Raw genomic sequence first — 16482 nt, forward strand, 5'->3', positions numbered from 1 at the left:
CAGTTAAACGTCTAACTTGATTTCAACTCAGGTCATAATCTTACTGTTAGTGAGTTCAAGCCCCCTATCAGGTTCTGCACTCACAGCCCAGAGCCTGCTTGGGATTCTCTCTCTCACCCCCTCTCTGCCCCTACCTTGCTCGTGCTCTCTCTCTCTCAAAATAAATAAATGAACTTTAAAAATTAAAAAAAAAAAAGAGTAAGTAGGACTTAACTAAATGGAAGGAGAAAAGAAAGAGTAGATGAGTGTCTCAGACATCCAGAACAGTATATACAAAGGTCCTCTGGTGGGAGGAAGCAGGGTAAGTCTGAGTAAAAGGAAGAAGGTTGTGTGAGAAATGTATGGGAAACATATGGTTGTGTGTGTGTGTGTGTGTGTGTGTGTGTGTGAGAGAGAGAGAGAGAGAGAGAGAGAGAGAGAGAGAGAGAGAGAGAGATAAGGCTAGGCTAGGGTTAAGGATGTTGATCTTCCTCCTTTGTAGCAGGTGGTGCTGAGAGCCCAGCCCATATTCTGCGAGTCTTACCCCTTCAGTGTGCTCCAGCCAACTTCCAGCTGCCCCGTGTTTGCATCTCTTTGCCTGAGGACTTTACAGCTAAGGAAGCCCTTCTGTCTTAATACTTTGCAGGCCAGAAGTCCTGGTGAATTAACACCCTGGAAGCAGGCCTCAGCCAATGACTGAGGAAGCTGAGACATAAAAACCACCACTCTCCAGCCTTTGGGCAGGATGATTTTGAGATGTGTGCTCTGTCTTGGCTCCCAGAGCTTCCCAGTAGGATGGAGCCCCACTTGCTCACAACGGTCACTTGTCTGACAGTGCACACTTTCCTTGTCTCACTTCCCCATTCCCCTGCTGGTGCTTCCTGGGATCACCCCCAGGCAAACTCCTTGCCCCCAGTGTTTTGGCCTAGCATTTGCTTCTGGAGGAACCCATGCTAAAACTCCTTTAAACAAGACACAGATATATTTCCTACACTTCTCTGTACTCTGGATGCCTGGATGCCTTCCTCTCTCTCAGTTGCTTCCCTCACAGAATCTGGGGCCCATGGACCATAGTGGCCCAGCTGAGGTCTGCCTGGCGTGATATAGACCAGCCCTATCACCTGTCTCTTTCTTGGTACTCTGCCTCTGTTAACATGACCTGAGATGTCTTTCCTCTGGAACGATGCTATTTGATAGAACCTTCTTCAGTGATGGAAATATTCTCTATCTGTGCTATCCGTTATAGTAGCCATTAGTTATCTGTATCTACTGAACATTAAAAAAAAAATTTTTTTTTAACGTTTATTTATTTTTGAGACAGAGAGAGACAGAGCATGAACGGGGGAGGGGCAGAGAGAGAGGGAGACACAGAATCAGAAGCAGGCTCCAGGCTCTGAGCCGTCAGCCCAGAGCCCGATGCGGGGCTCAAACTCACGGAAGACGAGATCATGACCTGAGCTGAAGTCAGACGCTTAACCTGAGCCACCCAGGCGCCCCTCTATTGAACATTTGAAATGTGACTGATACAACTGAGGAGTTGAATGTTTTATTTAATGTATTCTATTTTATTAAGTTCAAATAGATATATGTGGCGGGTGGTTACTGTCTCCGACACTCAGCTCTGAGGCTTGCCTTACCCCCTGTAGGCTGCTAAGTTTCCTGGAGCCCAAACCTGATAGACTGTGAGAAGGGCAGCCAGGTGGACCCAGCTGTCTGCACTCAGTGCAGTGATAGAATCTGCCAGACCTTCCTCAGGTAGGTCACCCAGGGCCCCAGGAAGGTTAGCGGTATGGGCCCCCAACGGATCCCATCATTAACTCCTCCCTTCTGCAAAGGCCCCATCCTTCAACTCCTCCCTACCCCCTGTACCTGGAGCAGACAGCCCTGAGGGAGGAGAACTAGGTGGCTGGCCTGGGGTCAGGGAGTTGGGCCTGGTGGTGCTGAAAGAGACGCCTCTGCTATCCCCACCAGCCTGGCTTTCTTTTGTATAGTGAATTGAAAATTCCTCCGTAGAGTTGAGGAATAAACATGTTTTTCAAATAATACAGTGTACTGAGCCTGAAGTACCTAGAATTCAGGACAAAGTCAGGCTCGCAGTGGGGCCTGCTGGAAGTGATCCAATATCTATCTTCCCGTTCCTCTGAGTACAAGAACGCTGCTATTCATCTAGGCACACAGCTGTCAGAATAAAGGCCATGTTTTCTGGTGTCCCTTGCAGCTAGATGCGGCCACGTGACTAAGTTCTGTCCCACGACAGGTAAACAGAAATGATCTTCATCGTCACACAAGTGTCTTTTAAAGAGAGAGTATGTACCCTTCTCACCCTTTTTCTCGTTCCTGCTGGCTGAAATGCATACCCAGTGCAGGGAGGTAGGGTGGCCCTCTTGAACTGTGATAAGAAGCCTGGCTGAAAGGATGCTAGAGCTCAGGGTAGAAATGCCAACTAGTTCAAAACAAGGGTTTTTGTGAAATTTAGGGAAGGAGAAAACAGGGCTCCAAAAAACTTCCTTTGGTTAAATAAGATGCAGTGGGTCTAAACTTTGACCCAGCCCTTACAAGCTGTTAATGTTTGTCAGAGGCAAATCCATATTCATTTACAGAGTGTATGCCATAAGCCAAGACCCGTGCTAGGCATTGGGGATGCAGCAGTAAACAGGACACTTAAGAGTCTGTGCCCTCACAGAGCTTCATTACCATTCCTGGCATTTTCTAGCTCAGTCTACATTCGCAAGTGTTTTTATAGTCACCTCCAGTCAAGATGGCATTGAGTCCGCGCTTTAAAAATAACCTGCTCCTCAGCCAGAACCCTCACACATTGTAGATGGAAATGCAAAATGGTGCAGCCACTTTGAAAAACAGTTTGGAGGTTCCTTGTAAAGTTAAACATACACTTAGCTTGGTGCCCAGTAATCCCAGTCTTAGATAATTACCCAAGAGAAATGAGAACATGTCCACACAAAGACTTGTGTATGGATATACATGGAAGATTTGTATGTAATAGCCTCAAACTAGAAACAACCCAAATGTCCATCAGTAAAAGGATGGATAAACAAATTGTGATAAATCCACACAACAAAATACTACTCAAAAGTACAAAGGAATGAAGTATTGGAATACAGGATATGGATACATCTCAGAATCACTATGTTTAGTGAGAGAAGCCAAACACAAGAGTATCTACTCTCTGATTCAATTTATGTGAAGTTGTAGGAAAGGCAAAACTATTCGACAGATAGAAAGCAGATCAGTGATAACCTGGGCTGGGGTTTGGGCAAGAGGATTGGTAGCAAAGGTGTACAAGGGAAGTTTGCAGGGGCTGGTGATGAAAGTATTCTTTTCTTGATTGTAACAGTGATTACATGACTATATTTATCAAAACTCATTGAATTTTTACACTTTGCATTCATGCTTTTTTGGATATAAGTCATACCTCAATAATGATATAGGAAAAAATTAACCACACTGCCCATGAATTGTGGGGGAAAAAAACTTCTCTTTATACAGTGCAATAATATATAAATTACATATATTTTTAAATAAATGAAATCACATAGCCATACTCACAAATATGGTAAACTCTTTGGAATGGAAAGGGATGAGAACTACAAAGTAAATGGAGGCCAAAGCCTCAGACCTGCCAGGCCCAGGGTCCAGAAGTGACAAGGAATTCCAGTCCTGCAGAGTAAATGGGGACCAAAAGGATTCTTGGAGAACTGGAGGTTTAGCATCAGACTCATTGCTTAAAACTGTATGTTAGGTAACAGGGGGGACAGATGTAGGTCTGGCAAGTGGGACCTGAGCTAAGCCACCCCAACTCATTAACTTCGTCTGTGACATCTCTGATAGCCCCCCAGACTGAGAATCCTGAGCCACCTTCAGGAAACCTGGTTTGGGACTAGGGTCCCAAGAGTCTGGGTTTAGACAAGTACAGAAAAAGAAAATGGAGAGAAAAATTCCTCTTAAAAATAAGCCTGTGAAGAAACTGACACTGAGGCAGCCAGTAAGCTCAACTCGTAACGGATGGATTCACTTGTGATAAGTGCAAATAATAGAGCAATCTTGGAAGTGAGTTTAAGTTTAGGACTTTAAAAAAGGTAAAGGAAGGATTGACTTCCTTTCCTGTAAAAAGGAGAAAGTTATGAAGTAAAACAATTGTTGATGTGAAAAAGAATGAGAAATACTAAAAATGAAAAGTATTATTGAAGTGAATTCAAATGGAATAAACTCTAAATCAAACACATTTGAAGAGATAGTTAGTGAATTGATAGATAGTCCTGAGTAATTCACGTAGATGGAGATAAAGAAATGGAAAATATGAAAGAGCCAGTTAAGACATGGTAAACCAGACGCGCCTGGGTGGCTCAGTCGGTTGAGTGTCCGACTTTGGCTCAGGTCATGATCTCACGGTTTGTGAGTTCGAGCCCTGCATTGGGCTCTGTGCTGACAGCTCAGAACCTGGAGTCTGCTTCAGATTCTGTGTCTCCCTCTCTGCCCCCACCCCGCATGCTCTCTCTCTCTCTCTCTCTCTCTCTCTCTCAAAAATAAGTAAACATTAAAAAATAAAAAAAAGAAAGACATGGTAAACAGATTGAAAGTTTCCAACATATGTGTAATAGAAATCCGAGAAGGATAGAATAAAGGTTGTAATGGAGTTACAATATTTAAGATATGGTGGCTGAGAATATTTCAAAATCAGAAAGAAAGTCCTCAGGCAAAAAACACATACCAACAGTTAAAACAAGTTGGTAAAAAATATATCTCAACCAGAAAAATTGTAATGATAGAGCAGAATGTCAAAGGTAAAGAGAAAAATCTTGAGTTACAAAAGAAATTGCCTGTGAAAGAATGCCAACTGAGCTGACAGAAGATTTCTCATCGATAGCAACAGATGACAGAGACAGAGAGTAATATCCTAAACATGCAGAGGGAAAGGCATAATCAACCTACCTCAATGCACAGCTAGATGAACACTGAGAAAGGAGAGCAAATGACAGACATTTTCAGCCTTTCATAGGTTAAGATAGTTTACCACCCAAATCCACATTGAAAAGATTAATAAAGTATGTATTTCAGCAAAACAGAAAGTGAAAGAAGAAAAACACTAGGTCAGAAATTGGTCAAATATATTGGTAAATCTAGTTAATTTCTGATCATATAAATATTAATTTTTATGAAGAATAGTGTAATTAAAATTCTAGACTATTACCAGGAAGATGGGGTGGGGAGGCAGATCAATTAGTAGTTACATTGTATTAAAGGGGTTGTCTTGTCAAAAGGAAAATAGAGTTACTGAATAAACTGTTAGGAAAATACATAGTTAAATAAGTATGTTAAAAAGTAAAATAAAACCACTAAAAGAAATGTGATTTATAGCCTTCAAATAAGTGGGGAGGAAAAGGGATGGGGTACTATTTGTCAAAAAGTCAAGAAAAAAAATTAAACTAATCACACATACTCTTCACCCCACCTCACCCACCAAAATCCCGTGGTAATAGAAAACACACACAACACACACACAAAATAAGATGTAGAAAATAAATCCAAACAAATCAGTAATCACAATAAATGTAAGTGGACTAAACTTACCTATTAAAGACAGAGACTGTCAAATGATTTTTTTTCTTTTAAAAATCAAAATCCGGCTAGTAGCTATGTATAAGAGATACTATACCTAAGACAATGACACAGAAATGTTCAAAACAGACAGAAAAAGATAGCCCAGGCAAATAATAACCAAAGAAAATTGGTCTAACAATGTTAATATCAGGCAAATTAGAATGTAATGCAAAAAAGCACTACTAAGGATAAAGTGGGTCATTATATTTATGATGAAACCAAGAATCCCATCAAGAGGGTGAAAACTCATGAACATAACTCCTTCCCTAGAATTTGAATGGAATCCTATTGCAACTACACTTATTCAAGGATTGATGGTTCATTAAACTGAATCTTTGTGCAGGCTTAAGTCCCTTAATGTGGAAAAAGATGAGAAATGAGGACAAAGGGAGATTAAAAAATAAGGTCGCTTAATAAATTATTAACCATAAAGCTATGGGCTAAATCAACATAACTGCAACTAGAACAATAAAGGCCTAGCACACCCTAAATCACTTGTGGTACATTTGCATATTACATTAGAACATTTATGTAACTGTAGCCTAGAAAATGGTCTTTATTAAAATGTGCCCACAGTTAACACTTTCAGAAACCAAACTCATGTGGCTCCAAATGCAACTCAGCAAGCCTAACCTCCTTCCGTTTGGGGCGGGAGTAGAGACAGTAAAAGGGCTGAGTTGTCGTTGAAGGAGATCTTGGAGGGTCAAGAAACCTAGGGCATTTGACAGAAATCGCATTTGATGACTTTGTAGACAAGAAAGATGAATGAGTTGGATGAGGCACAATTAGGTAAATTTGTCTTGGGCCCCAAAGGGCAGCTGATTAATAGATGCTGTTAAGCAGGAGGAAAGTTCTTAATTGTAGAGTTCTATAAGCCAGGCTCAAATCCTGGGTCTCTCATTTATTTACCCGCTAGGTGACCTTGGGAATTTTTTTTCATTTCTCTGGGTATCAGTCTCCCCAGAGATTGCTGTCCATCTCAAGGATCAATGTGAGAATTAAATGAGATAACTCATTAAAACACTTGGCACATGACAAGTGCTCAACAAGCGATACTTCCTATTCTGTAGGATAGGAGCCACATGTATGATACAAGTTTCAGAGTTTTGGTGACATAGAGTTCAATAGTATAGAACAGCAGTTTGTAATCTGGGCTGCAGTAATAGGAGCATGCTCTTGATACTGAGGGAAGTGATAGTTCTGCTCTGCTTAACTAACACTGGTCAGACCCCTGTCTTGAGTAGTGATTTCATCTGGGGAAGCCATATTTTTATAGGGACCTAGACCAGTGGTTCTCAAACTGTGGTCCCCAAGACCAGCAGCATCATCACAGTGAGGGAATTTGTTAGAAATGCAAATTATTGAGACTCACTCCAGTGTTTGCTGAATCGAAAACTCTCAGAGTGGGACCTAGAAATGTACGTTTTAACAAGCTAACGTTAACAAATATTAACGTGATTCTGATGCATGCTAAAGTTTGGGAACTACTGACCTAGACAGACAGACATATTAAAAACATGTCTCTTGAGTCCATTGAAGGACCTGAAGATGTTCAGCCTCAAGGAGAAAAGATGTGATCAATCTAAATAAGGGTCAGATGGAAGAAGGAACTGGCTTGTTTCTCCATGTGACTCCAGTGATGGTTAGGATCAAGCATGGAAGACATGGGGGAACAAAAATAACATGGTGGGTTGAAGAAACTGCTCTTGTCTTCAAGTAATTGACAACTGACCCAACTGGCCTAAACCATAAGGGATTTATTGGTTGATAATAGGAATCCAGAGGTAGGGAGGTTCTTGTCTAATTCACTCAATCCACTGCATCCTAAAAGACCTAGGCTTTTCACACCAGTTGCTTCTACATCTCAAGTGGATCAGCTGCTCTCTGCATGGTTGCCCAATGGTTGGAGAAATTCCCAGCTCACATGTCCAGACACTAGGGAGCAGAGGAAGAAAGTATGACTTCCTTGTGTCTCCTTTTAAGAAACCTTTCCCAAGAGGGGCTCCACTCTGCCTCCAGCAGATGTCCCCTCAAATGTCACGGTGAATGTAACACAGCAGGTCACATGACCCTTCTTCAGCTAGTCCCCAGCCAGGATAATGGAATTGCCAGCCCTGGCTTAGACCAGGGTTTATCCACCTCTTCTGTGCCATGGACCTCTTTGGCAGTCTGGCAAAACCTATGGACCCCTTCTCAGAAGACTGTTTTTAACTGCATAAAATAAAATGATAGCATTACAAAGGAAACCAATTACATTGAAATACAGTTTCCAAAATATATTTTTGGAAATGTGTGATATAGGAATAAACTTGCTTCTTTATTAGTGCATTAAATAACAAATTCCAGCAGCAGATCTAATAACAACCATAATTTTGTAGTAGTGATGAGTGTGAACACTGTTCTGAGATACTGTAATAACTTTTGTGATATGAAAATATTTGTGATTTCTCTTGGTGATAAAGTCACAAAGTTGCTGCCCACACTACTGTGGTTTGTTGCTTACATTCATAAGAGAAGGAAATGCTAAACTTCAGTTGGAGCTTAGTAAAAACAGAGATGTAGTGGTTGTTTTCCCCATGAAAAGTTGGTGAATCCCATGCGTATGATCCACGGACCCCTGATTGGGGTGATCTGTGGACTCCACACAAAGAGCCCCTAGCTTAGATTAATCAAGATTCACACGCTGGGGCTAGGAGCGGGCAAGTCTTCGCTGAGACAAATGGCCTACAACCAGTGTGGATACCTAAGCTACATCAAGACAAAATCGAGCAACACAAGAAGTGGGAGTGGGGAGGGAGGGAGAGCTCAGTGACCGCGTGGTGCGCATAGCAGGATTCCCTCCATTTTATTTACTTTTGGTTCCTGGTTAATTTTTGAAAAATATTTATGTGCATATCAAGTTACAGACGCAACACTTGCCCGTTACAAATGTTCAGCCCACTGGGGTATGTTCCTTCTGTTCTACTCCTTAGAAGGGACCACAGCTCTCAGCTTGGGGGGTGTCTTTTCAGACAAGTCGCTGTGCACACAAGGCATCCCAACAGCTCACGAGCTAGCATGTGTGAGCAGTGCAGGTTCCCAGGCCCTGCCCCCCTCCACGTTGGTGAGTGAGAGCAGCTTCTGTGTGCCAAATGCGAAGTTCACCGTGTCCCCTTAAATTCTGCCCCCCCCCCCCAATTTTTTGAGATTGTCAGGTTTGTTGAGGGAGAGCAGTTGGATAGACTCTCTCAGATTCAAAGTGTGTATTCATCTGTCTGGTGCTAGTATTTCCATGTTTTAAGGATTTCCCACACACTCTGAAACACCTTGAGTGTGCCAAGCAGTTCATAGAACCGTATTTGGAGAATCATTACCTGCAACAGCAAAGCATTAGAAATAACTTAGCCCTTAGGGTAATTGTGGTGCCTCCACGTGCTGGAATGCTCTTTCGGTTAGCAGCAAAAACGAGAGGTGGTAAGAAGCAAGGACTGTGACATGTGGTTAAGTGAAATAAACACCCACTTTTATGAAATGTATTATTATTATTTTCTTTCAGTTATGTGTGTCTGTTTCTTTAAAGGATCATATGGTGCAGTGTTTCTCAAACTATCCATTGGCCACCTCCATCAGAATCCTGTTGGACATAGATTCCCTGGGCTCCACTCTAGAACTACTGGGTCAGAATCTCCAGGGATAGAGCCCCCAAACCTGGGTTGCTCACAAGCTCCCCTGACTCAGATGCCCGGGTTTGGCCAAAGTGTGGGCCTCGGTAGGCAGCAGACCCCACTCATTTCCAGGGTCCCTGGTGGGGCTCCTGAGTCCCTCTCCCCTTTCCCTGGACCAGGCCTCCGTCATCCTCTGCCCCAACCTGGTTCCTCATTCAGGTGCTGGGATGATTTTGGAACTGTGCCTGGACCTGTAGGTCGCTCATCACGTAGCTGGGACTTGCCAGGACTGAGAACACAGTTCTGCCCTGAACCCGGAGGGCCAGCCCCTGGGTTGAAACTTCGACATGCTCTCACCTCCTAAAATGGGGCATCCCTGCCTCACACCCTGAATCCTGGGGTGAAGGACCAAGAATGGGGAGCAGACGCCTTGTTCTTGCTTTCAGTTATCCCATCCCCACCCTGCACAAGGTGGGTGCAGGGAAAGGGAAGCCCTGGACAGGATTAACAGGGGAGCCCTGAGAGGGGCATACACCAGGCAGCCAGGGTAGGTGGGGTTTGGGCCAGAATTCAGAGCCTTGGAGACCAAGGGAGCTGGGGGCTAGAGATGCGAGAGTAAGGGAGCTGAGCAAGAGTATGGGAAGAAGTCCCTGGCCAGGAGTTTGCTCTCTCTCCCCATCATGAGACCCACCCACGGGCATTAGCTACTGATGTAGGCAGGGATCTGAGGCAAGAGGGGGCCTGGACATCTGAATTTATAAGAAGCACACCAGCCCCATTATTCTTATGGTGGTACACAAAGGGGAACGTGGCCTGCAGCTAAGCTGCGGGTGTCCAGAGGTTTATCTGAGACTTGAGGACAGAACTAGGTACCCTTTTAGAAACTTCTGTCCACCAGATGCTCTGAGGTCAGCACAACGGGGCTCTGGCTTCCACATAAGAATCACAGCAATATTGGGGCGCCTGGGTGGCTCAGTCAGTTAAGCATCTGACTTCAGCTCAGGTCATGATCTCACAGTTTGTGGGTTCGAGCACCACAGTTTGTCGGGTTCTGTGCTGACAGCTCAGAGCCTGGAGCCTGCTTTGGATTCTGTGTCTCCCTCTGTCTCTGCCCCTCCTCCACTCATGCTCTCTCAAAAATAAATAATAAACATTAAAAAATTTTTTAAAAAAGAATCACAGCAATATTAATAGGGAGTCAGAATTTCCTGGGTGCCTCCCACGGGCACCGTGCTGTATTTAGGAGCAGCTCCTTTCTTTCAACAGATTTATTGAGATATAATTCACACACCATACTGTTCAGCCACGTAAAGTATACAATTCAGTGGTTTTCAGTATCTTCACAGAGCTGTGCATCCATCACCACAATCCCTTTTAGAATATTTCAGTCATCCCCCAAAGAACCCCCCTACCCATTAGCATTCACTTCCCGCTCCCCTCTCCCCCTAGCCCTGGCAACCACCAGGCTGCTTTCTGTCCCTGTGGATATTCCTGTTCTGGACATCTCATATAAATGGAGCCATCCGGGATGTGACCTTTTGTGTCTGGCTGCTTTCACTTAGAACAATATTTCCAAGGTTCATCTATTATGGAGCGTGTAGGATTCCTTTTTATTGCCAAATAATATTCCATTGTCTGGATATGCCACATCCTGTGTATCCGTTCATCACTTGATGGGTATGTGGGTGGTTTCCACTTTTTGGCTATTATGCATAATGCTGCTGTGAGTATTCCTGCATACGTTTCTGTGCACGATACATGTTTTCAGTTCTCTTGGGTATATACACGGGAGTGGCACTGCTGGGTCACAGAGTAGCTCTATGTTTAACATTCTGAGAAACTGCCTATTTTCCCAAGCTGCCGCATGACGTTATAATCCCGCCCGCGGAGTATGGGTGTTCGCCAACGCTTGTTATTATTATCTTTTTGATTCTCGTCATCAAAGTGTGTGCAAAGTGGAATCTCATGATTTCTGTTTGTACCTTCCTGGGAGCTTCCCCCTTTCACAGAAGAGGAAACTGAGGCTCGGGGAGGTGAAGAGCCGTGCCCGAGGTCCTGAGGATGTCCAGCAAGGATGGATAGAGGCGGGATTCTAACCCAGGCACTCCTCTCCCCGGGGTTGCATTCCCAATGGAGCAAGAAAACTCCCTCCAAGGAGGTGAGGGCCCCTCTGAAGGCGGGAGAGACTGGAGATGGGGCACACGCCCTAGGGGGTGTGTAAAATGATATCCTGTAGAATCTCGGGATGTCCCACGGAAAGCCCTTTCACCAGCGTCTGGTGCGGCGTAGGGACTCAGAGTATTATCATTCTAGCACAAGTCTGTACCCCGCATACCTTTCCAGAGGCACGTGGGCGTGTCAGGGCCTGCCTCGCACTTTGGCATTTCTGGAAGGGACCATGTTTGTTGAAAAAGGCTGGCCGCTGATCTGACAGGACCGCAGGCCACATAGACCATCCAGCGCAGGGATACCTGGATTCTGCAGCAGGCCCCCAGCCCTGCCTCATAGCCTGGCTTAGTCATGTCCTTATCCAGTGAGCCAGCCGGCCAGCCTCCAACCCACCCTTTCCCACACTTGATTCTCTCCATCTCAAAACTGGGGGTACACACTTCCCTTTGGGGCTGCTGTGGTGATCAGCACAGGGCCGGGGGCACATTCAGTGCTCAACCGAGCACTCTTAGGTCCCAGTCCCTGCCCTTGAGAGAGGGCTCACTCAGTCTGGCTGCAGGGGAGCTCGGGGACAGGCTAATGCCCCAGGCTCAGTGTGGGTGATGCCAGTGGTTCCTGTAGGTGCAGAGGAGGGACCAGCTGGCTGTGAGGGTTTCACCCGAAAGCCCCAGAAGGACACACCCTCAGGCAGAGAGATTCTCAGCAGGTGGGACTCCTCTGGCATGAGCCAAGGGGAATCCAAGCCCGGGGCATGACGGGAGAGGTGGTGATGTTCAGCAGGGGTCCAGGTCTGGAAGAGCAGAGTTCAACGACTGGGTGACCTTGGGCAAGCTACTTAACCTTTTGATGCTGTTTCCTCAACTGTCATACGGTGATGGCCACGCCCATGGGAGCAAATGAGATCCCTAAACCTCTGACCCAGCAAACCCACCTGAGAATCTCATGCTCACGTACGCCAGGAGACCTGGGCGAGAATGCCCATGGCAGTGTTATTGATAAGAGCACCCAGGTGGGAACACAAATTTTTGTCAACAGTAGAATGGATAAATGAGTTGTGGGATATTCATGCAGTAAGAAAAATGGACAAATTACAGACACATGCAACACACAAATGACGCTCACAGAGCAGTACATGCAAGGACAGAAATGATATGATTCCGTGCATATAGTTCTAAGTGAGAGACCAGACCCCACTGTATTGCTTACGATGACATACATATGGGCAGTAAAGCTATGAAAAGAACATGAAAAACGTGCCCAACTTAAAAGTCAGGGCGGTGGTTACTCTCTAAGAGGGAGGCAAGTGGGTATGATCAGGACCGGCTGGGCTGGAGGCTTCTGTTCTGGACTGCCGTGGTTTGGTAGGTGGTGGCTCGCCCGCGTTTGCTTTATAATGTCTTTATTGACAAAACAGCGTAAACGTGTTTTATGCACTCTTCTGTATGTGCGATTGCCTCAAAATCTAAGAATAATTCAAGTGCCTGGTGACGGGACTGGAGCTGGACGAAAGCTGGCTTCCCTTGGCCCTCCCCTCGTGCCCCAGCCAGCTCACATTCTGCGCTTGGGGGACAGAGAGCGGAAGCGAGAAGTTGCTGGCCCAGCCGTCCCCACCTGTGCCTCTCCTGCCGCACTGCTCCAGACACAAATGCCCCAGAAAGACACTGCCCGAGGGTTTGTTTTGTTTTTTTTAAACCGCTTTATTCAGGTTGGCTGGTTAGTCACGGATTTTGGATCATGTGTACAGGGTTACCCACACACACCCCCCGGGCAGAGCCCTCGGCCTCTCCCATATCCCAACTCCCGTCACTAAGGGGTGGCCAGAGGTTTGAGCCAGTTCCCAGGGGGTGTTGGGCCCAATAGAAATATTTACAAATCACCAGGGGGCGGGTGTCTCCCCTGATTAGGAATTGTGAGGAGGTTGGTACTGGGGGGCTTTGGGCTCCCAACAGCCCCAGGCCCTTGAGTGGGCGTGGCATGGGCCCCAGAAGGGGGCTGGGACATTGGGAGCTGGCAGAGGGGGGCTCCTGGGAGAGCCTCGAAGACCCTCGAAGGGGTCCTGCTGGTGCAAAACTCTGCATTGGGCCACTGGGTCAGAGGGGAAAAGGCCCTCCTTCGGACTCGCCACGTAAACGGGCAGATTCCTGGTCCCCCCACCTCTGCAGAAGGTGGGACAGGGAGCTGTTTCTTAGGTATGAGGAAGCTGGACAGGAAGGACCCACCAGGAGGCAGTGAGGTGTCTCCCTCTCCTCCCAGGGCCCGAGTGACCCTATTTACAGGCCACGGGCTCAGAGCAAGGCTCTCCTGGGGGCTCTGTCGCCAGGGGAGAGGCCCTAGTTCTGCTCAGAAGATTCAAGTCCAAGTTCAGGGAGGGGTCACTGTCCACACCCCCAGGTTCAAGCGGGGGATGATGGGGAAGGAGGGAGAATAAGGCTGGGAGGCCCTGGCTTGGGACAGGATGGGGAACAAGCAAGCAAAGCAAAACACTGGACTCCACTGAAGCTGGTGACAGAGAGGCAGCCTGGCCCTGGCATGGTGCCCACCCCGGCGTTCGGGGCGGTCGTCCCCTTAGTGCCTGGGGCCACCTTCTCTGAGCCAGGTCACCGCAGGGGTCTGAAAAGGGAGGGTCGGGCAGGGCTTACATGCTGAGCAAGGGAGTGGTGGGCAGAGGGCCGACGTGGTGGCCACAGGCAGTCTTGGGGATGGGGAGGCGGCTGGACCCAGGCGGTCCCGTCCCCAGGGGTCCAGCGGCTCCTCATGCACTCTGTACAGCTGTAGGGGTGTGGGGTGGGTGGGCGGCCAGGTGGGCATCAGTCTAGAGGCTGCAGGCCTCCTCATCCAACGAACGCTTCCGCAGCTCCTTGCCCGGCTTTGGGGGGGGTGGGGCGGGCGCAGCGGGCGGGGCTTCGGGCAGGTGCAGGACCGAGTTCTCCCCCGGCTGCACCCGAAGGTAGGCCTTGACCTTGTGGTGCCGGGCCTTGCCGTCGCTGAAGTCGATGACACGGCACTCATAGGTGCCTTCGTCCGTGGGCTTCACCCTTGACAGACGCAGTTTGTGGGAGATGTTGCTGCCTACCACCTTGACCACCTGGGGAAGGGGACAGAGAGACCATGACCTGGCCATCAGGTGGGAGCTGGGAAGACGGGGAGCGCTGGAACCAGGGGCACGCTTGTAGCATGGGGCCCCAGAGACACTCCCACAAGGGCAGTGGGAGAGTTAAATAGCAAAAAAGTAGAAACGACTTCAGTGTCCATCAACAGAACAAATAAGTAGGCGGTAGTCAGTTGATCTGATGGAATACCGCACAGCAGTTAAAAAGCCTGAGCTAGAGTTGGGCTCAGGCACCTTCAGGGAGGGAGAGCTCATTGCCGAGCCCCTCAGGGCCATGTCATTTCTGTAAATAAATGCATAAAAACACTCCATCCTGGCTTTGGAGACAACATGTGTGCAAGTGTGAAAGCAGACGGGAGGGGATGCAGTGGTCGTCTCTGGGCTGGAGCCCAGGGGAGGTCCGTGAACCTGGGATAGACTGCAAAGTGAAGTCTTCGCTTAGTGTGAAATGTTCTACTTCTTTAAAAAAAAAAAAAAGGCAGGGCAGGGCGGGGTGGGGGGAGGGGTCGCCTGGGTGGCTCAGTCAGAGTTCGGCTCAGGTCCTGATCGCACGGTTCACGAGTTTGAGCCCTGCGTCAGGCTCTGTGCGGACAGCCCGGAGCCTGGAGCCTTCTTCAGATTCTGTCTCCCTCTTTCTCTGCCCTTTCCCCACTAGTACTCTCTCTCTAAAAAATAAATAAAACATTAAAAAAAAAAAAAGGTTGCTGATCACATATATATCAGGATACTAACTTCACTCCAGTTGTGGGGAGCAAGAGTATCTGTAATATTTGTCTTTGTACTTTGGCTCCGTGCTTATTTGATCGGGTTTAAATTAAAAAAAAATTTTTTTTAATGTTTATTTATTTTTGAGACAGAGACAGAGCATGAACGGGGGAGGGTCAGAGAGAGAGGGAGACACAGAATCTAAAACAGGCTCCAGGCTCTGAGCTGTCAGCACAGAGCCCGACACGGGGCTCGAACTCACAGACCGTGAGATCAGGACCTGAGCCGAAGTCGGACGCCCAACCGACTGAGCCACCCAGGTGCCCCTAAATTTTTTTTTAATGTTTATTTATTTTTGAGAGAGACAGAGTGCGAGTGGGGCAGGGGCAAAGAGAGAGAGACACAGAATCCAAAGCAGGCTCCAGGCTCTGGGCTGTCAGCACAGAGCCCGACACGGGGCTCGAACCCATGGACCATGAGATCATGACCTGAGCTGACGTCGGACGCTTAACCGACTGAGCCACCCAGGCTCCCTGGGTTTAAAATGTTTTATTTTAAAATTGAAATATGGGGCACCTGGGTGGCTCAGTCGGTTAAGCGTCCCACTTCAGCTCAGGTCATGATCTCATGGTCCATGGGTTCGAGCCCCGTGTCGGGCTCTGTGCTGACAGCCCAGAGCCTGGAGCCTGCTTTGGATTCTGTGCCTCCTTCTCTGTCTGCCTCTCCCCATCTCATGCTCTGTCTCTTTGTCTCTCAGAAATGAATAAATGTGGGGCACCTGGGTGGCTCAGTTGGTTGAACATCCGACTTTGGCTCAGGTCATGCTCTCCCAGTTCAGGAGTTCAAGCCCCACATCTGAGCTTTCAGCTCAGAGCCTAGAGCCTGCTTCGGATTCTCTGTCTCCCTCTCTCTCTCTGCCCCTCTCCCACTCGTGCTCTGTCTCTCTCTCTCTCTCAAAATTAAATAAGCATTAAACAAATTAAAAAAAAAAAGAAATGAGTAAATGTTAAAAAATAATAATAAAATAAAATAAAATTGAAATATAACTTGTATGCAGTAAAGTGCATACAGTTTGATGAAATTGAACTCATGTATGCCTGTGTGGCCACCACCCAGAGCGAGGCATGGGACACTTATAACCCTCTAGGGCACACCCTTGCGGTCCTTCCTCATCAATACTCACCCCCACCTACTCTGACTTTTGTCACTATTGATTAGTTTTGTCTGTCCTTGATCTCTTTTCGTGTGTGGCTTCTTCCA

At 47.0% G+C, this 16482-nt stretch overlaps 2 protein-coding genes across 5 annotated transcripts in view; one reads left to right on the plus strand and one right to left on the minus strand.

Annotated features, from left to right (window-relative positions):
* TTI1 (TELO2 interacting protein 1) overlaps nucleotides 1-16482 on the plus strand; it is a 94665-nt gene that overhangs the window by 56570 nt on the left and 21613 nt on the right. The gene's annotated exons all lie outside the window — the stretch shown is intronic.
* VSTM2L (V-set and transmembrane domain containing 2 like) overlaps nucleotides 13087-16482 on the minus strand; it is a 37966-nt gene continuing 34570 nt past the window's right edge. Inside the window, exon 4 of the mRNA XM_047852075.1 lies at nucleotides 13087-14493. Coding sequence (XP_047708031.1) covers nucleotides 14221-14493 — 273 coding nt within the window. The 3' untranslated portion in view covers nucleotides 13087-14220. The remainder of the gene's footprint in view (nucleotides 14494-16482) is intronic.

Source organism: Prionailurus viverrinus, chromosome A3 (genome assembly GCF_022837055.1).
Source record: "Prionailurus viverrinus isolate Anna chromosome A3, UM_Priviv_1.0, whole genome shotgun sequence".
Classification (NCBI taxonomy): Eukaryota; Metazoa; Chordata; class Mammalia; order Carnivora; family Felidae; genus Prionailurus; species Prionailurus viverrinus.